We start from the raw sequence: 25,125 nt of genomic DNA on the forward strand, positions 1-25,125 counted from the left end.
TGGCAGAACGCGCACACGTACATTCACGAGCCACACATCACATAGTTAGGAACTATGCACACACCACGCATTTAGGAACACCACATAGTTTTTCACTCAGTTTGACCCCAAGTAGAGTGAAGATCAAAAAGAAAGATGTAAAGTGTGTCAGTCTTTGTTATGCAAATAGCTAAACAGAATGAGATTGTAAAAAATAATTACACATGAAAAAATCTACACCCTCAGGTCAAAGGTTTTACATAGCACAATTCTTACTAATGTATTTTCAAGGGTTGTATAAACCTCCAGGTAAAAAGAGTGTATCATTCAAACTCTGACAGACAATTAACTGTAACCGTGTTAACGGGTGCCACAACAACAAACTGCACTGAACAGCTGCAGAGACAGAATGGGAAGAAAGCAGAATTATGACAGATGTACACCCTGAAGACAAACTGAAAACTGGCTTTTCCTGAAAGTAACCCAGTAACTGCAATGAAATGAAGACCTAATTATCTATAGTAGACAAGAAATCACTTCAAAACACTTATTGTACAAACGGAAGTAAAGTGTGACACAGCTTAACAAAATGGATAGTAGATTAAGACCTTTGGCCTCTATTACTGTACTTCTTTTAAATAGTTTATTTATGACAACATCCTGGTCTTCAGTGGCACCTGACATTGCAAAAAGCTTTCTAGCTTCTATCCCAGACCTGAAACAAAAAAAAAGGAACTGCATCAGAAGTTATACTACTAAAATCCACTTAAAACTTTAAAATTCCTCTTTACCATCCATCAAGCTTTGATAGCAACACTTTATAGTCACAAAGATACATGAAGAGTTCTTAAATTAAGTACTACAGTATTATGGAGCACAAAAACAGTATGGTACAAGGACAAGAGTGTTCTCCAAAAGGAATATTTCTACTGACTTCAGTACACATTCAAAATTTCACAAAGAAAGGGAGAAGCGCAATCTGGACATATCAGCCCAACACTTCTGAGGAATCCTCATGCTCATTTATGCACCTTTGCAAGTCAGGTCATAATGTTACCTCACTACCCAGGCAGTGGCAGCAAATTATTCCCAAACTGTGGTGGTGAAACTGACTACCCAAAATCTTGAGCAAAGACCAAATGGGCTCCATGAATTAATGCAACCCAACCTATACCCACTGCAGTTCATCTCTTCCATCTAGCAAAAGGGGTCAACTTGATCAGCTACAGCTGAAAACAGGAATGTGAAGCAGCAGTACTAACCACACAGAGAAAACATTTGAGGAAAGACTGAAGGTTTTTTTTCCAATAGTCTGTCAATCGGGAATGAAACCAGAGAAGCTGGAAGGGAAATCCGCAGCTGTGAGGGGAAAGGGGAGTCTATTGTTATGATTTTATTTTAAGCATATATATCAAACATAGCTCAAAAGAAGGGATGAAGTGGTATTTGAAGCCAGAGGGAAAATCCTGACACTAAAACGTACAATCCTTGCTGTTTCAAAAATATCCCACTGGGTGTGAGAAACCTGTAGAAACAGAATCATAACAAGCATATTTTGGCCTAACTTTTATGAAGGTTTTAGGTTTGCAAGTGTGGGCAGCTTTTGACTTAGTTAAAAGACAGGGCCTGCTTAAAAAGGAAATTATTCCAAGTGACAGCTAAATCTTCCTCTAAAAATGTGGCTAGTATAAAAGCATCTTCAGCCTTTTACGTTAAAATGTCCACTAAAACGTGTTGCTAAATGCTACCGTAATTTCTAATACTCCCTCACAGCTACCCAAGGAGAGACAATCTATTTTTAACGCCTGCGTACGGCCACTCAGACCAGGTCACACATGCCCGCTTTTACTGGACGACTGACAGGTCTCAGGATCCCCTGGATCTCACCTGTGGGTGAATCTAATAAACCTTCTCAAAATAAAGCAGGCAGCTGAAGAGCAGGAGAGACAGGGAGAAGTTGGCCGGCAGCAGGGACTGCTCACAGGTGCGCGGAGCCGCGCCAGTGGCTGCGGGCTCGCGGCCGCCTCTCCAGGGGGTGGGAAACGAGGTTTCGGGAGTCAATTCAAAAGCGGCGCCTCATGCTCACCCCGCTCGCCGGCTCTAGCTCGGCCGGGTGCCCCTCAGGGCGGCTCTCCTCCTTCTCCTCCTCCTCCTCCTCCTCCTCCTCCTCCTCCCGCAGCGATGCCATCTCAACTGCCACCCCGGCGCGCGGTGATTGTCCGCCCTGCGCCCGCCGAGGGTTCGCGGTAGCACCGCTGGGGCACGGCCGGCGCCCAGGAGAGGAGACGGAGCCGCCTCCTGGCCCGGGTGCCGCCAGGCTACACCTCCCCCACGGGGGTGTTACCCTCCTGGCCAGCGGCCCGGCCTCGGCTTCCATATGAAACGGCCCGGCTCGCCTCCTCCTTATCCTCCTCCCTCCCGGTTCCCGTTCCCGCTCCTCCCTGACTTCGGCCGCACCAATCCGCTCGGCCCCGGCTGCAAATCAAACTTGGTGCCCCCGGCGCCGCTCCCCTTCCCTAAAACCCTGTCACTGACGACAACGGCCACGGCATCTTCCCCGCCCGCCCCCGTCGCTACGCTGCGATGGAGGGGGGGACGCGACGGCGGATCGAGCGGCAGCTCGAAGGAGACTTGAGCTCATTTTCTGTGTCTGTCTCTCCTCCCACTCCCAGACAGTTCTGGAAACTGTGTTATCACCTCTTGTGACAGGAAACCAACCAACAAGCGGTGCAAACAAACAAACACCCTTTGCCTCCACCCTCCCCAAAATCATCAGCATCCCACCGCCTATCAGGAACGAACGGGCGGGCGCGAACTGCAAGGGAGAAGCAAAACAAAACAAAACAGAAAAACAAAACCCCCAAACAAACAAAAACGATCCCAAAATTCTATTCTAAGCAGGCGACTACCCGAACCCAGGGACGGGCAGGATGGCAGCAGCAGCAGGGCGGCTTTGTCTAATTGAAACAAGTGGAATGGTGGCTGGACCCGCACTCACCTCCCCGGGGAGGCCGGGCCGGCCCATTACACCGAGATGCCGCAGCCCGGACCCGTCCCGCTTGCCAGGCACCGAGGAAGAGCCAAATCGCGGCGCTGCCCTGACCGCCGCCCACGCAACTTCGGGTGCGCGCCGCCGCTCCCCGCGCTCCTTCTCCTGTGATATTACGTTCGTGCCCCGACACTGCCGGCAGCGTTTCCGCTCCCGCGCCTACAAGCTCCAGCCCGGCCACGCGGATTAGCCCTGGCGTTCTGTCCCAGGCACGGCCCGAGCGGCGGGAAGGGGCCGGTCCCCTCCGCGCCCTGCCGAAGTTAGCACCGCGCCCCCCCCGCCCCGCTCCCGATTCACCTCCCGGACCCGGGGCGGGAGTCGGGCGCTGCCGGGCCACCGTGCACCTGCCGGCTGCTGCCCCGATGCCGGCCGCCCCGCGCCCCTGCGAGCCCGGGCAGCGCCGCACGCCTTTCCCCGCCTTTTCCCACTCTCAAACACGTGCACTTAGGGCCTCGGGCAAGTTGTTCTCCAGCTGGAGACAACACGCGCCCGCCGCGGGGGGATTGGGGCACGTCTGACAGTCCGGCGGTCCGCGCCTCCAGCAGAGGCCCATCCTGCCCATCGAGTAGGCGGCTAAACCGGCTGCGGCTCTCTCGCTCCGAAAGGCAACTCTTGTCTAATTTCACCGATGAGCAGTTTTTATGCTTTCCAAGCATATTTTCTTCTATAAGCCAAAGCCAAGTGCTCCGGGGGGGAGGGACGGGAAAGATCAGTGTAACTTACAAAGCTGCTTCTGCAGACAAACACCTCCTCCCCCATGTACACGCTCCCCGCCCGCGGCTAAAGGCGACGGGTGGGGTGGACATGTGGGTGACACAGTGACAGACAGTGGCCATGGCTTCCCCCGCCCCCTTCCTACTCATCTGTATCCGAGCAGGACCTGAGCTCTGCCACTGCCATCTGGATACCAAGTTGCTCCAACGCTTCCTACTTTCCGCGGCGGATGATGCCCGGCGCAGCCCCCCGGCGCTGCCCCCCCCCCCCCCCCCGCGGCATAGCCTGCAGCGATGCCCGGGGCGCGGGGCTGGCGGCGCAGAACGGCAGGGCATGGCACAGCAATGCACGGCATAGCATGGCAGGCACGGCACGCCCGCAGATCACTTGGCCGCTGCACCTGGAAAGCTGCGCTGTCCTCATTTTGCCCGCAGCGGAACAAAAAGGCGGCCGCCGCTGCCCGGCACTGGCCCGCCGCGCCGAGCGGCAGCGCAGCCTTCCCTCCCGCCTTCGCTCGCCCCAGCCCCGCACAAGTTGCTTGTGGGATAGCTGAGCCACAACTCGGCCGCCTCCCCTCGCCCCGTACCGAATCGCACGGCTTTTGGCGCCATGTTAATGACGTACTATCTTATTTCCACTAGGCAGCGACCTTCGGCACGAAACTGCTCTCCCGCCGCCTCCGGAGCGACAAAAAACCCCCATCAAATATGGCTGTGCTGGCGGCTCCCCCGGCTGGCGCGGCGGAGGGCTCGGTTACCTGCTGGCGGCGGCGCGGCGGCGAGGGCGGGCGGCGCGGCCGGGCTCCCCCTGCGCGGAGGGCTCGGGGCCGCCGCATGAGTTTGGCGCGGCGTCGGGGAGAGGGCGCGGAGAGCGGCTCCCTCGGCCACACGCGCACACACACACACGCACACAAAATACACGCACAGAGTCCCTCTGACTGACGTTTGTACTTGTTATGGAGGAAGGACTCCGTGAATCAAACTCGTTTCTGGGTCACTGCTGCCACAGGGGGGAGCTGCTTTAATCCCATGCCAAAACTGGAAGGCGAGGGAAGGGGGGGAAATAATAATAATAATAATGCAGCGCCGCGGTGGGGAAGCGGCGGCGGCCCCGGGGGACCCGCCGTTAACTCTTGGCGGTCCCGAGTGCACAGCTCCCGCCGCTCGTCGCCCCCCGAGCTCGGGAGTGCGCAGCCGCCCGACTCCGGCTGCCTCCTCGCTTGTATTCGAGCGGGCTCGGAAATGCAGCTGGGATGCAACGTTGCGCGACTGGCAGCTGGGAAATGATACGTGTCTGCACCCCGATCCCGCCTGCGGCACTGCTGTTCTTACCCTGCAACCATTAACTCTTCTCTCCAAAACATTTAAGCGGATTTCAAAAGCAGGAGTTTTAGTGCTGCACTGGCTCCCTATGTAGAACGCATCAGTCACAATTTGTCAGGCAGAGAAACATGTAAGAGTTAAACGCTGTGGCCACATACATAGCGCATAATTGTCGGGGCAAGAATAAAACCACACGCTCTCTGTTCTCAGCCCCCAGCGTTATCCCTCTGGCTCCTCAACTTTGATACTTTTCAAAGACGAGAAAGAGCCAACACATACTGTGGTTCAGTTCACATCTTTCTAGCAGGAAAGCAAATTATCTTAAATTGGCACCAAATTACATAGTGCATTTGCCATTATCAAAAAAAGCATGCTTGAATGTAGATTTCTTTATTTTTCCACATAAATCACTTTACCTCATGCCGTGCACCTGTGCTCCCTGCGTGAAGAACTCCCATTTGAGCAGAATTCCTGAGCAAATATAGTCTGAGGTAATAAACACCACAGAGAAGATTCAACATAAGCTCAGACACAGAATTAAGGCAATCTGTGCAAAGAAATTCCCATAGTATGCAAATATAAATTAATGCAGCCTCCACAGCAATATTGGTCTGCCAAAGAATCATACCTTAGAGGAATTGGGTCGTTACTCATCCATGCAAACTGAGCCATTTATCCTGCTGTCTCACCCACCCACCCACCTACCCAATAATGAAACATTGCTGTACATCCTAAAAAGTTGTACTTTACTACAAAAACATCCTCCCCCAGAGATATTTTTTCACTGTGAAAATCAGACAGTTGGGGTTTGCTTTACAAAACAGTCTGAAGCACCTTCAGATATTAGAGCCTAAGGCTTTGATTCCCTTGTTTTCCACTACATAAAAATAGGAAAATGCATACTTTCTCTACACTCTCTTGCACTTGCCTTGGCATCCAGACCTGTAAAGATACCTGTTGGCATAGCAGCCTAATTAGAAGCAGTTCCACTGATGCCATTCATATTTGTAAGATCAGGGCCTTAGCTTTTTGTCTTTCTTGGTACAGCCATCAGCTGTGGTCATCCATGTGATACACCACATCACATTACCTGATAATAATCCACTTATTGCCAGAGTTACATTCATACACCTTACCCCTGAGCTTCCAGGGGCATTATTTTTCAATACTGACTGGAGACTTAGTTGTTCTGTATTATCTAAACAACATGTGCCTGCTGCTGTGCTACAATATAAACCCCAGAACAGGATAGGTCAGAGTTTTTCCCCCTAGTGATCTGCAGACCCCTCAGGACCTCATGGACTACTTCTCATAAATTCATAAAAAGTGATTAAGATTAGCAACGCTACTGTCAGTTGTTATTTATTATACACAGGTATATCCAGTACCTCTACTGGATTAAAATTATTACTTTCTTTTAAATAGTTTTAAATAATGTTATTCATTGTAAAAGACTGAAGAATCATAAGAAATGCTATTTGTCCTGCTTTTCCAAATTCTTTCCAAGAAGTTCAGAACAAGCTTCTGAGAACAGCTTAAATGTGCTTTAATTTCTTAGGAGGAATAATAGAAACTTTTCTGTCTCAAGCTCTTTGGATTTGAGGCAATATTTTTGTTTTTCTGTAATTAGTTTTTCTTTGCATATACAGCCAAGTTTAAGCTACACCTTGTATTTGAGAAAACATTTCTCTTGGAAGCCATGCAAAGCCATACATTTAAGAACATAATATGAATGTTTTCAGAATGGCAGACTGTGGTTTTAGAAACTAGAGACTATCTAAATTACTGTAAAAAACTCCCGAAATGGGAGTCTTCCATGCTGTACAAGTAGCTAGCCCAGTCTTTACTGGAAGGTAACACAACTGGAACAAAGATGCTATTTTGTCTCTGAGTACAGTATCTCACGGAGACTCTTCTGGAATAATGCACTATGTTTTAAAAGGAAATATTAAAAAATTGGAGCGCTAGTAGCTGGAAGTATAATTTTGGAAGTCAGTGGAAAACAAAAAGGAAAGGTTACATCCTGCACTACTTCAACATTACGTGTATGAAGTTGTATACCAATATAGCTATGGTCAAACAGGAGAGAACATAATAGAGCATACCAGAGTAAGCTACAGGCACCATTAATATGAAACAGTGCTACTAAAAATGGGTTTACCTATAATCTACATAAAGCAATGAATTGTTCACTGCAGAATCAGCTTTAGCAGCTCAAGACACCGTTACAACTTTAGCCTGAAAATGCCAGCAGCAAGCACCAGGATGGACTGTGTGAGTGATCCTCACTTGCTTTTCTACAAACTCCGTGCCCAGGTTAACCTGCCAGAGCAGGCAGGCTGCCAACAGAGAAATAGAGCTGGATGGTAAAAGCAAGCCACTCAGGGCAAAGAAAGAAATTTTAATTCTGCATTAAACATCTGACCACAGCCTAACTTTAAAGATTAGAAACCAAAGCAGTGGGACACAACTTCACAGTCTTCTGCTATCTGCACTGGCTAAAGGTAGAAGTTTTGGCATCAGCCTTCATCTCTAATAGGTATTTACCCTCTCAGCAAAGCAGGCACTTTTGTTAGAATAAATAATGTCATTAGGCTCCGTGCCTCACTCACTTATCTTTATATCAGTATTAGCACTCATTCCAGGAACACTCAGAGAATATGTATCAGGCTTAGAGTTAGGCTTTGTGCTAACATACAACACTTCTTGTGCCTTCTCCAAGTTGCTTCATCAGATATAGTCACTCATATATTAAATTTTATTTATTTTTTTTTATTTTTTTATTAGTTTTTTAGTGTCTCCCTCTTGAATGTTATTTTTTAGCAGATGCACAAAGCCAAGAAAAGAATATGTGGCTTTTTAGCACTTTTTTCCAGCTTTTTGTGGAAATCTGTTGCTGATAAAATATTACTTCTTTCTTTCTTTCTTCTTCCTTTTTTTTTTTATATTTGATAATACTCCTTTTACAGTTGGAATCTTGTCCACTAATTCTTGCGGTCTCCGCACATGAAGATGTAGCTTACAAAGCTGAGTTTCTCCCCACTGTTAAATTTAGCTCAAGTATCTCTTAAAACTGTTCTTTTGCTCTTTTGGCTCCAGCTTTTTCTCATTTTTTATTTTGAAGATCAGAAAATTGCAGAGAAGAACAGTAAAGATCCAAACCAGCACTGTCAACACTAGCTTGTACTAAATCTTCAAGAGTAAGAATTTCCAGAGAGCTTTCACGTTTCCTCTGAGAGATGTTTTGTAGAGCACAGTGATAAGACAGATGCACAGTTGGGCAGAATCCTGTTGAGGTCCGTTTTGTCTCTAGCTGGTCTACTCACACAAGAAAGGGGAAAAAAAAGATTTTGACTCATGCATATGTAAATCTATACCACTTACAAGTTACATAAGTGCATTATTTTTAACTCCTACAGAAATAAAACTTGCTCACATGGCTTATGTATGGACCATAGAGGAACACAGTTGTCACAGTTTTGTCTAACCCAAATACATCATTTATGCAACATGGCACCTGACCACTTCACAGAATTATGCACAAAACCCCCCACTATTTAGTGCTCTGGCTTTTTTGTCCTTCTCCTTATCTACAACCACCCGAATCTGGTGTGTCTGGATTAGGGAGGTCAAAAAGACTAAGCTCAAGTAGTATGTTATTTCCTTTGCCTCTGAAGCTGAGGTTTACAGCTACTAGAATTGCTTATTTATAAGCCATACACCAAAGATGTGATTTCTCCTGGGCTCACAGTCCTTATTCTTCTGGTTTATAGTTCCTTTGGTTTATTGAAATGTAGTTGTGAGAGATTACTAACTGGGTGTATGAGCCAGTACCCCAGTAATTAGAAGCTGTGCCATTAAGGGGTAAGGATGGAGAGGGATGAAAATGAAACCTTAGAGCTGACCTTTATATTTGACAAGCTATCAAACAGGGCTTGAGACAGACACTAGTGTAGTCTTTTTATGATAAAACTTGAGAAGTAAAGATTATAATATTAATTTTATCTGTGGGTAGGCAGGGGCATTGCAAAGGTTATATCTTTCACAAGTTAAGTCAGCATTAAAACCAAGAATAGAAACCTAAAGTAATGCCTCTCAGTCCAAGGTTTCTAATCATTAAACTATATCCTCTCCTTTGGCCTGGTCTATAGAACATAACACAGTACAAAGTATACCTCCATGACATTTTGCACATAGAGATCTTAAAATATTTTTGCAAATCAGATACAATCATTGCACAGATATGCAACTGCTGACACTGTACATTCATCTGAAAAGGAAGTGGGAACAGGTATGCCCAGTAGGTAAAATTTATTAGATTTCAAAACCTAAAGGTAGAGTTACTGAAATCGTTTCCAAATTACTGTAATTGAAAAGTGGAAACTGACAGGAAATCAGTAGAACAAGAACCTCAAGGGAACAACTGGAAGCAGGCAGTTAATTACCTTGCAGGTCTGCAAGTTAAACTGGATGCAGCTGATGCATCACCTTTAGGGGAAACAACACAGTTTTGTACAAGGATGAGTGAAGTAATCAGCAGCCAAGGTAATGGCCTAAGTGCAGGAAGAATGAATTGTAGAAACCTCAGGCAAGTTAGAGTTTAGCAGCAACAGATCAAATCTCAGCTGAAGTATCTACACGTGCCTATCTGGCAGCTCATCAAGCAATATTACACCCACTAATCTAAATGAACTTCAATATTAAATTGTGTTTGTGAAGGCAGAAATCACATAGTGAAAGAAAGGTGCTGTGACAAGACTTGTGGAAGAGTTCAAAAGAATCTGATTACAGATTTTCTGATTGCAGAGTGCGGGCTGATAGCTGGTTGCTAAAAGTGGAGTAGTGGTACAAGTTTATTGGGGAAGCACAACAAAAATCAATTTCTTTTTTCAGTAACAATCTAGTGCCAAAATAACTTTTAAAAAAATTTGCAACTTCAACTCTGGATCTTTAGGAGTCAGAAATAGATTAAGCTTAAAAAAAAAAAATCAGATGTTGAAATAGCTTTGAGCAGTTTGTGATAACTTTTCTAGAAAGTAACTTCCCACATGGTCCTTTTGGATTCCATTTGGTACTTGACTGAATTGCCCCAGAGTTGATTCTATTTGTGGTCTCTCCTGGGACATCTTCCAAATGCAATGACTCACAGTTCATTGAATTTAAACCTGTTTCCAGACCATGACACTGACGTCTGCCACAAAGTCCAAGAAATCCTACACACTCCACAGCAAAAAGCAAACCTAGGACAATTAGCCATAAGTTACAATGCAGAGGAGATACTCTGTCCTCAATAGGTATAACCCCTTTTCCTCAGTTTCCATGCTTCCTTCCTAGGGGATGTGTCAATCATAATTTCGACAAAGGGCAAATTTTCTCCCTAAATAGACAGAGGTCCACTGATGCAGTTGTCCCAAAACTGACGTCAAATATTAGTAATTTCACTCAATAGTACATAGATGTAAGGCACCAAGGGTGTAAAAAAGCCATCACTACTAAATAAAAGAAATGCTAGTCAAACAGGCAACTGTTGTTTATTTCAGCTATATTACTTTACCCATTTTATGTTTTATAAATTAAATTATTCAGTGTTTAACAAGTAGGAAAAATTATTGAGAAAACTATACTAAATGTCTTTTTCTTGTGGCAATATTGACTGCTGAGCTTTTCTACAAGTTCCACTGTGTAAATAAGCACAAAAACCAGCTTAGGAAGTTTTAATCAACATAAATGTTATAAAAGCTCTCTCCTGTACTTCCATTTCACTGTTGTATATATGCAGAGGTTCAACAGTACCAAATGGGACTCAGAGGCTCAGAATATCCAGCACAAAAGAATGTTTACACAATAGGGGAAGCTGAGCCCTTATCTAACCTCCCTCTATCTCTCACACCCAAAAAAGGCGGGGGGCTATTGGGATAAAAAGGGCAGTTTATCCCATATAATCATGGGCCACACAACATTGCAGCGAATGGGCTGACTGTCCTCTATCTGGCATTAACACATACCCAAATCAACACAGTTCACACTGTTATGCTTCCGCTTTGCTAAGAGTTTATCAAAAATACATACCCAGTAAAGAATCCATCAACATAAAAAAAGCCTCAATACCTTTATCAGGTGGAGAATTATTATTTCTTTTGCAAATAAGACATTGAGACATAATTGTAAAGAGATACAAATAAAAAATGCCCCTGACAAAGCAAAGAGACTCTAATTCATTATTCAGCCCTAACAAATTACAACAGAATAATTCTTCAGTGCTGTTTGAAACATACACAATACAAAAGGTCAGCTACCCTTAACACTGCATTTGCACAGTGGATGTGTCTAACCCCAAATTTCTACTTCATATTCTATGAGAACAGTGACTTACAGGAGGTGGCACAGTTCTTGCACGTGAAGATGTTCAGAGGCAGAACCCCAAACAGCTGCATGGTGAATTTTCAGGGCACATAAAGCAAATGCTCAGGATGTCAACAGCCCTCGAGACATGTCATACCATTTATATCAATAATTCTGAAGTTACTTTTTCTTTTAATGGACAAAGGAGTTTATTGCTTATTTGGAAGTTACAGCTTATTTGCTCAAAGCTGAGACTGCCACAGTTATATTTAACTAAGCACACAGGGAATAATGAAGAAAAGTTGGAAATCAGATCATTACTCTGGCTCCTGTGAACTTTGCTTCACTAAGCAAAAAAAAAACCTGCAGTAAACAAAATAGTCTCTGACCTTCCAGAACAACATCAAAAAAAAAAGTCTGATCTGCTTACGTGGCCAGATTTTGGCACAGGGTAAACACCCATGTTTGCTCCTCAAATTGCGCAAGTCAGAAAAGATTCTCTCTCACTTTCATCCAGGACATGCTTTGAAACCATCACACATTTATGTTTCTTTGACAATCTGAGGCAGGTTACTTTCTTCATGTGGAAGAGCAAGTACTGGGGCAAAGCAAATGTGCCAACTGACTGTAATCCAGTGTCTTTAAGGGAGAAACAGGCACATCCTGCAGTGAACACACAAATCCTTATATAAGTGCCAAACCTGCAGTTCCAGTCTACTCAGCTTCTCAAATATTTAGCCAGCCACAGCAGCATCTCTGCCCTCAACCAAAGCTAAAGGTGAGCCCGCAATGACTTAGATCTCTTCTGGGAAAGGGCCCGACTACTTAAGGGAGCCAGGCAGAGTCTCCAGCCACAGCACAGATGGGAAAAAAGAGTTTACGGAAGATAAGTTCGAGAAAGCCTGATAGAGCGCCAGACCCAGTGCAGCCAGTGCCGTGCCAGAGTACATCGTGTCCTGGCACTCTGGGGTGGTGCTTTGGATCAATAATATGTGCAATAAAGCACATATTGACTAACTGGCTGGACAGGCCCACAGAGGGAGCAAAGGAATTTTTCCTCTCCCAACATGTTGATGTTGGAGCCTAGAGCCACAATTTGCCTCTGCCCTTACAAGTTTTTCTTTTCCAAGAGCTGCTCCTGTGGATTCTTTGGGGTCTGTCTCTTTCAAGAAAATTAAACATCCTTCATGACTGCCTTAGTAAAATGTTGTGGGTATGGTGCGCTCAGCAGTGCCTGACACGTGGCTCAGAAATCCTAGTTATCTTGTTTGCAGGAGTTTGATTTCAGTGAAGGAAATCAGGGACAGCAAAAAAGTCCCAAACCTTGGGCAAGGTAATAAGAGACGAAGATCACTGATTGTGTGAGCCCTGTCAGTTCATGTGAAGGAAATGAATAAGTATTGGAAATACTTTCCCCAGTGAGGGAGTCCCATTGACAGACGAAGATGCTTATCCTTCAGAATGCAATTAACATCACCTGGTTAAATGTTTTAAATCCTTTTAAAAGTTGACAAAGATACACTAATATCGTGAGTTCTGTATTTTTCCCATGAAAAAACAGCAGTCCAGAAAATGAAGCTACAACATACACACAAAATCCTTTGCTACTCCATACACACCTGCATGCTGTGTTTTCACAAGTATCTCAAAGTCTGGAGGTCTCCAAAGCCCAGCTAAGGAATGAAGACACCAATATTTGTCTTACTTTTCAAATTGCTTCCATGTACTTACAGTTTGTAAGCAATCATTGAAATCAAAAGCATGAGTTTGAAAGTCTCTTTTCCCTGGGAATGAGTGTTTATGCCACTAACTTTTGTGGAGCTAGGATTTTTCCCAAGCCTATGTTTTATAATTATAGAGAATTCTATATAGACATTGTCATTCTATCTGTATGATATTTCTTAATAAACTGATGTATCAAACACAACACATCATACCCTGATTGAAAACCACCATCTCAACCTGAACATCCAACAAGTTTAAAAGCTGCATGTCATTTCCAGCATATGTACCAAACAAAATCTTACTTAACAAGGTGTTTGCTTATCCCAACCCCGTTCACACTTCACAGAAGAAAAATGGACACATTCAACACTGTGAAAACTTAGGCCAGGTCTTAGAGCATTAAGCACAAGTGGAAAATGTGCTAGGTTACCAAGACCAGGTTCAAAGGACTTTGATGCCCAAGGCTAAAAATGTAGTTCAGCAAATTCTTGCACATTTGTCTGGTTCTGGCATAGTCTAAACTTAGTTCTTGTCTGCATGGTTATTACATTCCTTGAAGATCTACAGCTCTGATTTTCTTGGTGTGATCTAAACTGCCTCAGTTTGCATAATGAGGTCATGGCTTCAGCATGAGCCCAGCAAAGCCAGATGTGATAGTCAAGGGCTACCTATGGGTTAGATGCTTCCACTTTCTCCTAGCTGAATTTCACAACAGTGTGCTGCAGAGCCAAAGGGACTGCTTGTTCTCATCCCACTTCCTGACTCGTGCTCTCTTGCACAATGTCTCAACTTTGACAAAAGACATGTAGAACGCACATTAAAGCCTAAGTTTTGGGCTAAATAATTTCATATCTTTGTGCTTTGTTCTGACTATACAACTTTTTAAAAACAGGTGGAAAAAACTCTTAATGCTTGACTTTTTTTAAAACAACACATATTTTAGGTCTGAGAATTGCATAAGACTTGCTAGATATGCTACAAACATAGGCCACCAGCTAAAATATCTTAACTTTTTTGGACTTTAAGCTCTATTAATAATACCAGTGTGTTCATCTTCCCTGTTGAGAGATCATTTTGTTTCACATACAGGAACATCTCCTGCATATTTGTCTGCAGCTTCAAAAATAAACAAATAATCCACTTTCTAAGAGATTTGGCAGGTGGAACAAGTTAAAACATGGGACAATTACAGAGACAGTCAAGACTCCAGGCTCCAAATGGCTCATCCACTGAAGTCTGATCTAATTGCCATCTTGACTGGACTTGATCTTAAGGGTCTTTTCCAACCCTAATGACTCTGCAGTTAAGTTCATAAGTTTGTTATGCTGCTTGACTGTGACAACAAACCACATGAATTTCCTCAAGGAAAAAAAAAACACTTTTGCAAAAAACAAGTGAAGTTGCCTTTTTTTTTTTTTTCTTTGCACGAAGGGTACGTCACTTATCTCTTGGGTACAGATGACACCAATAACCGTGTGCCTGGACTCCAGCTAAACTATCAGTTTCCTTTAAATAGTTGGAGGGAAGAAAAACAAAAAGAATGCTGTATAAGGAAGTAGGAAGGATTGATCTTAAGCCTAATTTCAAATGTTTTTTTAGTTTAGCCTCCAAACTTTGTTCTACACATTTTCATATACAAAAAAATTATCAGTTGTGCAGGCAGACTCAGTAGCTGCATGTGTAGCTGCCCAGACTCTACACAATGTGGGCACAACACCTGCTGCACTAAAGCTCTCTGTAGACAAGTAGACAGGTTCCAGCTATTCAGTCCAAGCATTTTAAATGATCTCCACCCTTTAGGAGACCACTTTTTGCCTTTGTTGAAAATACTTATGTTAGGGGACAGAGTCCTGTCCACGTGGATTCAGGTCCTATTCATTACTGGAAATTCACAGCCAAATTCACAGCAGGTAGTACCGAAAGCATTCTAAGATTTCTACAGCAAAATGTAATGACTTCATTTTAATAGGTAAACATGATGAGCTCCACAAATGACTCCTGAGTCATTAGAGATCATTAGTCCCACAGAGAAAGAACCATTGTCCCGCACTATCAAATTTATCACTAATTTACAGAGACTGAATCCACAAATACATTTCTATCACTTTGCAGTTGCTTAATTAATTACATATATTAAGCAAATTAAACTGAAGGATGCAGTGAGTACTCCCAGGGCAACCAAAAGCTATGTTACCAGTAATTTGCTGCTTTTCCATTCAGAAGCCCTCCCAATTTTCTTTTAGTGGCAAAGAGGATCATAAAAGGATGAAAGCTGTGATCTCACTAGTACAGCAGAAATCAAAAGAAACTTCTATCGCATTGAAATTAGTGAAATAACCCCAAGAGAAGAATTTTATAAACATGTACAGGAGTGAACAACTTCCTTAACACGTGTTCAGTCTTGAACCATGTTATCCCTGTTGTGTGCACATACATATTTTGTGTCAAATGGACAACAGAACCTATTGAGCGAAATATCACCACAGTCAGTTTATTTAAAATATATACCCACTTTTGTTAATTTTAAAAAATACTGATTTTTCATGATAATCCAAAATCATCTTATAAAAATAATTTCTGATTATTCTGGAGCTCTATTTAGATTTTGAAAAATACATTATTGGCATTCCTTTTGCTTGTGCTACAAGAGCACAGGACATTTGAGGAGCACAGGACATGTCATCTGTCTTCACACACAGAAAAACCAACCAAATAACCAACACAAAACTAACAAAACCAAGCTAAAACAAAAAAACCCACCAAACAAAAACCAACCAACCAACCCACCCAAACTGAAGAGAACATACATGAAGGAGAATTCCACAGCTATTTTGTGGTAAATGATAAACCACAAAGTGTCCCTTAGTGGATGTACAAAATGTGTGATCCAGAGTTTGGAATGTCCTCATTTCCTAACACTTTTTTTCCTTTTTTTTAAATCTGTGGAAGAACTGCTGACTGCTACATTTCATAGGGAGAGGCAACTTTATTCTTTGCTGCTTTAGGTGCCAGACTTTGGAATGACTAATTCTTCTGTTCTAGTATTAAAGTAGCAGTTCTGAAAAGAAAAAGACATAAAATGTGTCTCCTCATCTTTTTTAACCCCAATTTTGAGATGTAATTTTTAGAATCTTCTTGGAATATTCTCTGAATATTAAATGGGCCCCATGATACAAGGTCAAAGCCCTTCTTGTATTTTATTCATACCAGCCTTTGTACTTTGAATTAAAGATCAAATGAATCAAACAACTTAAATCTGACATAACTAAAAGAAAACCAGAATATTTGAACTCTTTCACTCCATATCCTCCAGACCTTTATAGTGATTTTAGTTTAATGTCCAAATCTATGCCGCGATTACACTAAATCTTTCTTGAATGAACAAAAAGTCCTCTGATAAACAGCTAAGAAAGTAAATGAACTGAAGAAGCAATAACATTTTCAGAAGAAAATTACTTGTTACATATAACAAGTTCCAACCATCTAAGAAAACAATCTGCAGTTTGGTTTCTTACTTCAAAGCAGGAACTGGCTAAAAGTTTTCCTGGAAAATGCACTAGCTTAAACCCAAAATCTGGTGAGCCATCCCTTCCTATAAATAGGTAATTAAAACACAACAGGATTTAACCAATATATTTATAATCTACATGGTCAAAGTAGATAGTACTTTTCACCAGAAATCATAGGCTAGATCTGTCTGCCAGAACACAAACTATATGTTCCCTTAAAGGTTACTCTGTTTCAGTCAACATAAAGTTTCCTCATCAAAATTCTTCTATTCATTGAGGAGAACCTATCTTGAGCCTTTTCTTTCATTTTAATGCTTCTTATTTCCTCTCTTCCTGTTCCTCATGGATATTCTTTATGTTGTTTCCATTCTTGGCAGCTGTTCCTCCCAGCAGCTGCCATGACACTTGGACTCTGTTGACAAGTCAAAAGCATCACACTCGTGGTCCCCTGGGTACTAAATGCAGCACAGTTAGTTAAGCAAAAACACTCCCTTTTTGAAGCAATTTTTGTGCCAGGAACTCTCCTGGTAAGTCTGACCATTCAACATTGATCCCAACTTAACTGAAGGGATATTACAAATCAGTGTAATTAAACAGGAATTCTGACATACTGAGCCACTGCCATCTCATGTGTGTAACTTGAACCCAGGCCCATGGACCTAGGCATAGTAAAGATATCAATACTATTTTGATACCAAGCATTGCTACTTATTGATTTCAATATCCATTGGCATCACTACCCATTGATGACTGTTGATTTCCAAACTTTGATATTGACTGGCATTGATACCTATACACATAGGTATACCTTTCGATATCAATAGGCACCAATACCTGTATTTTTTAATGCCAATTTCCATATCTATCTAAAGGCATTGATACCTACTGATAAGTACAGTTATCAGTACCTCTTGATTTTGAAATCAAATTTCAATATTAGTAGCATCAAAACCTATTTCAATATGACTTTTGACACCAACAGGCGTATAAAGAGTATGGTACCTTTTTAAAGGAATCAATACCTTTTAATATCAATGTCTGTCAAAGCTAATCTCACTATTGGTAAGCATCCATAGCTATCAATTTCAATATTTAGTTTTATATCATTAGGCATAGATACCTACTGATATCAAAAGGTAAGAATTGATACCTATCAATTTCTATACTGATTTTGCAATCAGTAGGCATCAATAGACATTGACAGGCATGAAAATCTCTCAATTTCAAGAGCTACTGATTTCAATAGTGATCTATACCTATTGATTTTGATACTTATTTTGATATCAGTAGGCATCTATACCTATTGATATTGATACTTTCAATAGCAATACTCCATAATATCTATATTTTTTAATACCTACTGAGAGGTAGGTATTGGTAGACTGATTTAGATAAGCATTGATACATATCAATACCTATCAATATTGATACCTTTTGATAGACAGAGAGACTTACTGTTACAGGAGTCATCAGTAAGATATCAATACCAATTGATAGGCATAAACACCTATGAATTTTGAAACCAATTTACTTTTATACCTATCCATATCAATCAATTTAAATAACTGGGCATATTAAGAGGCATCAATTCATATGTATGTTTATATACTGGCCAAAGAGCCATGTGAAGTTTTGGTGTGTAGGTTATAGGTGATATTATTTGGTATGGAGCTTTTATTTATGAAGGCTGACAACACAGCCAGCCATCAAACATCATTTCTCAGTCCCACACACCTCCAAATCCAGCAAAGCAAGACAGACACAATCCCACAGAGCTGCCTAAGAAGCTACAGTGCCAAATGAAAAGGCAGTTGGATTTACTGGCATTGTTTTGCATTTTAAATATTTTGTCAACTCTGGATTTTGCTTATGTGACTACAGAAAACCCGACAGCTACAAAAGCTACTGCTTGCTCCTGTTATCCCAACACAGACCAGCATGTGTGGTGTTGTGCAACCGGCACCTCCCAAAGAGGCAAGTTTTCAAAGTTCACCTCTTGCCTGCTGGAGAAGGCTAGGATGCCCAGACTAACACTTCTTGCTGATGGTAAATGTCATCATGGTATCGCATTACCACAACTAGTTTAAAACAGTCTGACATTTAAAAGATACCAACTTAGAAATCACCTCCCAGCTACACCACTAATGTAGTACTGAGTAGCAAGGAAAACCCACTGCCTAGCAATTCAGATCACCTTCCTTCAGCGCTTTTGGTTTTTCCAAGGGCATTTCCCATGTAAATAGTGACCTTGCCCAAATCCCATTACCTTAAAAACATTAACAGGATCACAACCTTGAGGAGCATGACTGATGGCCAACTCTGAATCAGGGAATTTAGGATGGATATAATATGTCTATATTTTTTATATATATATATATAAAACATATATATATATCACTGTAGCAACACCTCCCACACCAAACCTGAGAATGTGTGCTGGTTTAGAGCTAACCAGCAGGGGAAATGAACTCAACTCAAAGGAGAGATTATAAGTCAGAATAACAATTTACTACAATAATACAGTAAGTACAATCATACAAACAAAAAATTGGTCTTAACCCACAAAACCCAAATGTATAACCCAGTACCCTGGGGCATGAACAAAGTGGTGTTCCTTGGGCCCTGCTTGAGTCCAAAGTAAAGGGAGAGGGGAAGAACCTGCTGGTGGGAGAGCTGTTGCAGTCTGGTCAAAGTGGTGATTGCAGTGAGATGCTGGGGGAAGAGCTGTTGCAGTCTGGTCAAAGTGGTGATTGCAGTGAGATGCTGGGGGAAGAGCTGTTGCAGTCTTTCATCAGAGTGGTTAAAAATGTTCCAAGACTCCAAGATTATATACCCTCCAGTTCAGGCAGGAATGTTCAGTACTTCCCTCAGGGCGGGGAGTTCCACAAAGGGTGTGAGGACAAGAGCATCCTCCTATCTCACAGGCCTCTTAACACCTAGTTTATAGCCTGAGGAGTCAGGCTCTATGGGCAGAGGGTGCGAATAGTCTATTCACAACAGTTTCTGGGAAATGGCATGGAAGGCTATAGAATACACAGTTTTGGGTTACACCCATACCATGATGAACTGATCTCAGCTGTCCTAACTAGGACAGAATGAAAACTAAGAGTGGTTCTAACCCATCAGTAATGTATATCAATATAAATGGGATCCCAACAGCCGTGCAGCTGCGTCATTAAGAAAACAGTCACGACATGAGACAGAGGTTTTCAATAAAAACTGGTGTAGTTTTTACAAATCATACCAGATCCCTTTGTGAGTATTTAGCTACAGAAACAGGGTGATGCACTTTGCAAACAAAATGAGTTAGAGGAAAAACATTAAATGGCTCAAATGACTGAGGGCCAGCCTCTTGGCTTTTAAGTTATTTCTCATCAGGAAATATCTTAGCTTGAAGAGAGTGTTTAGCAGATCTATGAGATTGGTGCTGAAATGCCTCATATCTCCATCATATTTGGTTTAGGAGGGTTGCACTGGATCAGACCGTGGCCTAAAGCCAAAGCATCTTCACAAAACTTCAAAACTTTCTGAAGGGTAGCTATTCTCCAGGGCTTCACAACCTAAACTAAGGGTCTCTCCAAGCTTGAAGAGGTGAGAAAGGACAAGAAGGCACAGGTGAAGGAAAGCTTCATAAGAGCTGGTAAAGCAGCAGCCTTAGCACAGCAGAGGGAAAATTAATAACAGGTAGTCAGCTTGAGTGGGAGGAATAATACCCTCTCAGCAAAAAAACCTTCTCTTTCTCCCTTTTATTGAGACACGAACTTCTGTCCCATTCAGCACCCCCTACACACACTTTGTGTAGCCTGTGCCATAGAGGAAGGAGGTAGAAAATCTCCTGTTTCCCAAGAATAATAGGTGATCACAGCCCAGCAGTAGCCTTTTATCAGCATTTGCTTGAATCTCTGCAGACTCCCATGTGAGGGAACTCGGAAGAATGCTGTGGGCTGCCCTCTCTGGCATTCCTGCCTATATATCCATCCCAAACTGGTAAAACTATGGTACTACATGAATGCAATATCCTGTTTGGAGTGATAACCTGGCAGCACACAATAGCCAGCAACAGCCGTTTCCCTCTTTCCCATCTGAAGAGACTTATAACTGACCCTGTCTGTGAGCTCTCTGCTGAAACTAGGAACCAACAAAGCTCCTGTAACAAGGTGGATGACCCTGTGCTGCACATTATTTCTGCAGAGGGAGTCCCAACTACAGACGGTCACATCCTTGTGGGTCCTGTTGAGGGGCTGATGGGTGGCACAGCAACTCCTGCTTGTTGAGACATGGAGGGGAGAGAGGGATTGCTGCAATCCACCAGCCCCTCAGCCAATAACTGCTTTCTAAGTCAGAAAAATGGTACCTACTCTTGTGTTTGTGGGTCAGGGACAGGCTCCACAAAGTTACTGCCCTGTGAGTGAGCTAATCCCTGGCAGTGTGAGAAAGGGGCTGCATTGTAGGCACTCAGCACAGAAGCCTGGGAGAGGCGTGCTTTTGCAGCGTGCATTAAACACAGTTCCCCAACACTGGGGCTCAGCTAGGTACCCAAGAGCTGGGACTGGGGAGAGAATTCCTGAGGTAGCTGTTCCATGGAGGAATTTTTCCACAGCTTATGGCTCTGAAGGAGGTGTTTTAAATGTATCAGACCAGCAGTGCACAGTGTCGCTGTGGCTCTGAGCCTACCAGAAAGGTCAGGCACCGACTCCCCCCCTCCTAGAGCAAAATACAGAATAAACAGCACACTTTGTGGGGCTGGGATCCAGGGCACTGGCACAAGGGCTCACTGACTCCAGGGATGGCTGGAACAAGGTATTTCGTGGCCTGTCCCTTCTAAGGGAACTGGGATCTTGGAGCAAACATCAGAACAGGCACTCTCGTCTGGATTCTCCTACATGGTGCCTCTGTCATAGAGATGCAGGAGTTCAGCCATGGCACCAGATGGCTGGAACGCTCCCAAGTAAAGATCCGTTCAAGCTCCACATAAAGAGTGCACATCTGCTCTGGTGTTCCCAAGCACGAATACTGTTCCTGACTTTCAAGGACTCTACCTTCACTTTTTTAGCTGGTTGAATTCCTCATTGCTTGCCAATCTCCTCTATCAACAGCCATCATGCCATAAATGACTTCCAGGGAGACAGTAGGATTATTTGATGACACTAAAATCCCAATCCTTGCACAGATCAAATCAGAGCCTTGAGGCCCCAAAGCTGAGGGTTTCTGAATTTTATGAAGTAAGACAGGTAACTATAAACTTGGCAGCAGGTGGTGAAAAAAGTAGAAAAGGCATTATACAAAGTGGAAACAAAGAGAAATAGGAATTCAGCACGGAAAGACAGAAAGATGGACAGTTACAGAAGGAAAAGGATTTCAACTCCAAATAGATACAGATGAATGAGGAAGGATTCCTCAGGCTGCTGTGAGAGCCATCAGCATTTGAGAGCCTCATCTTGACCCTCGTGTCTTCCAAGATAACCTCACAGTGGCAAAACCCAAACTGAGGGATAGAGCCTAACAAACTTCAAAACCAAAGCGTATTCAGACCTGAATTCCAGGCCAGATCCTTCCTGGAGGGATCCAGTTGTTCCTAGATCCCTTTGAGAACTGAATCCATATGCGGTAAATTGGGATAATCAAGGGCTTCATTTCAAATCCATACTCATATTTAAAATCCAGCTGCTAATATAGACACAGCTTTAGTCTCCCCATTACTGTTCTAAACCTTGGCCAGGTATTTTCTCTCTTCTGTTTTTATTTAAAAATAGGTAATTATTTTCTTGTACTTATATCTGGATAACCCAGTATTTGATATTTACAAACATTCTTATCCACCACTAAATGAACTGCACCCCTTGCCTGACTGCAAACATCCCTTCTCCCCATCACCACAGGTCTCCAAATAGTCATTTAATCTCTTAGTTTTAGGATTAAATAGACACAGAATCTTATGTGGAAAATATGGTTTCTATTGAAAAGCAGCTAAAGACTAAAGGATTATGCTCCCTTTGCACTTGTCACTGGATAAATATGGTATCCAATCCATTTAGTTCCCATGCTTTCAGAATAAAAAAAATTGCAGGATCTTGGATCACAGCACTTGAATTGTTTGGGAGAGGTGGGTGGAGCGTGTTAGTTTTTCACTTTGCTCTTAGAGTCAGGGTTGAAGGGATGTATTAGGCAGTGTAAGTAAAGTTGTAAAATCATTGTCTGTGTTATACATATTTTAGATAGTAATTTCACCTTTTGCAGAAAAAAAAAGGCATCTTCAAGTTTCATTTTAAAAAATAAAAATCAGTCACTGTAAATCTTAAAGACTGTGAAGTCTAACCAACATCCTCAGTTTTGTGGTAGGAACGGTCACAATGCAATATCTGATCTACACAGTCACACCACATATGCATCCAAGGCCTCAGGGCTCTGAAAAAAGAGGAAAGAAGGGCCATCCCCAAAGAATTTACCTGCCAAGTACAAATCTTATTGGTTATAGCTCTTGTGCACAGTACACCTGAGAAAACCTTTAATTGCAAAACACTACTGATCTTCTTGTGGATATAGGAGCCTCTGGAAAATGAAAAGAGCAAGTTGCAATTCAGCAGCTGATAAGAACACATAGAAAATAATTCTCTTAATAGAACTGAAAAGCCCACATAATTTCAGTGTCCTTGAGATACTGTAACTACACCCAAGGTCAGTTCCAACTGATGTTGGTCCCACAGGGAATTTCTTTAACTACTGTTCACTAAGCTGTAATCATTTCTACTTTTTATGCCAATAAATAATGGTATTCATCCAATCAACTAAAAGTAGTTGTGGCCTGTCTCATCATCATATTGGGATATACTATAATCTACATAACCAGCACAGTACAGGCCAAAATATGCCAAGTGAATCTTGCCAAATATTTTGTCCATAATTAGACACATGTTCACTCAGATTTGGTAAGTTAATTTTTGATTGAATCTAGTCTAGCTACAATTAGATTCAAACCAGTATTTTCAAAGTTTTGTTGAAAGCCAAGGAGAGATTGACAGTAGTTCTTTTTCCAGTAGCACCCTTTAAATAATACATCTTCTCCATTGATTTGAGTCCCAAGAATCTTGAAGGAAAATAAAAGAATCAATCAAGTTAACCTTTTGGCCCTCCTGCACTCTCAATCTGCTTACCCACTCCTACTTCTAACTCGGGAACTATACATCTCTTAGCAAATACATTGCTTCCAGCACTGCTTGGGACTTTACTACTATTATTATACTTACCCATTCATCTGCATCATGTTCCTAACCTGTTTGTCTATCTTGTTGAAGAACTTCTTTAAAGGGAAAGTTCAGATTTGCAATTGCTACTTAGGAAGACTCTATCTGGCAGAATGCAGGTTTTTCTCAAGATGTGCACTTCTGTTAAGCTCTTTCTGTAAAAATATTTAGGACACCACATAGGAAAAGGTATGGGACCATACATACACACTAAGACAAGCCTGTATCATTTACAAATATCAGAACTTGGCATTTTTTCTTGTGATGAGATTACCACAGGAGCACAACTTAAAGGTAAGGTCTGGCTTATTCTGCAGCCTCCTGAACTTTGGGTGTCAAAGTGCCACATTTTTTGCAATTTTTTTTTCAACAATAGGCTTTGTCAATAACCTTAAAATTAAAACTTTAAAAAAAAAAAGAAGAGATGAGGGAAGAAAAAACCCTACAAGGCACTTGTAGCTTTTGAAACACTGTATCTATTTAATATCAGAGTTGTTTCAAATACTGCATCTTCAGGCACATTATTGCTGTCTTGACTGCCAGAAATTGGTTTCTTTTTTTTATTCACTAGTAGCGACAGTTTCTAGTCTATAGAGAGTCTTTAGTCTTATCACCAAACAAACCAGATAGTCAGCCATGAGCCAATGAGTGCAGTGAACCCTGTCCTTAAATGCCCCTCAGCAACAGCCTGCCTCCCTTGGGATTTCACAGTAGGTGGCTCATCTATCACAGGTAGGCAAAGCCTGAAACCACATTACTGCTGCTGGTAGAACTGGGTTTTCCTCTATGAAAATCCATTTTTTTCTGAAAAGGCAAAACCCAGTACTTGAGAACTTGTCATTTCTAATGAACGTTCTGGAGAAAATATAGACCCTATGTAGAAGGAAAAGGATTGAGAGAACTTGTCATTTCTAATCAATTTTCTGGAGAAAAGATAGACCCTATGCAGAATGAAAAGGATACGTTAATGCAGATGTACTTCAGCATAAAAAATGAGTGATGCAACCAAGGCCTTTTGTCTTAGCTCTCAAGAGGCATCTAAAACTTTATGTTAATATAATGCAATGCAAATACATTTTGTGTATGTGGCATGGGTATAACAACTGTTACTCAAATTTAAAGTAAATGAAAGAGTCCTTAAGCCCAACGGCTTGTAAACTGACCGCTTCTGACATTACTAGGAAGGAAGCATGGAAAAAAATTCTCTATCAAAAGGAACACAAAAAACATGCACATTACCTCAA

The 25,125-nt window shown here is 42.4% G+C and overlaps 1 protein-coding gene across 5 annotated transcripts in view; it reads right to left on the bottom strand.

Moving 5' to 3' along the window:
- Window positions 1–25,125, bottom strand: part of JADE1 (jade family PHD finger 1) — a 79,293-nt gene that overhangs the window by 45,253 nt on the left and 8,915 nt on the right. Inside the window, exons 1-2 of one of the 5 annotated variants that reach the window (XM_039383458.1) lie at window positions 3,752–3,806; window positions 588–694 (exon numbers count right to left, since the gene is read on the bottom strand). The exons of 1 other annotated variant lie outside the window; for it this stretch is intronic. In XM_039383458.1, the coding sequence (XP_039239392.1) occupies window positions 588–663 (76 nt within the window). In that variant the 5' untranslated portion in view covers window positions 664–694; window positions 3,752–3,806. Of the gene's footprint in view, window positions 1–587; window positions 1,835–1,866; window positions 1,931–2,065; window positions 2,123–3,751; window positions 3,807–25,125 lie in introns of those variants that run through there. 3 more of the 5 variants (XM_027716003.2, XM_027716008.2, XM_027716001.2) reach the window with 3 other exon arrangements.

This window comes from Pipra filicauda, unplaced genomic scaffold (genome assembly GCF_003945595.2).
Source record: "Pipra filicauda isolate LSUMZ 115617 unplaced genomic scaffold, ASM394559v2 scaffold30_size5312502_pilon, whole genome shotgun sequence".
Classification (NCBI taxonomy): Eukaryota; Metazoa; Chordata; class Aves; order Passeriformes; family Pipridae; genus Pipra; species Pipra filicauda.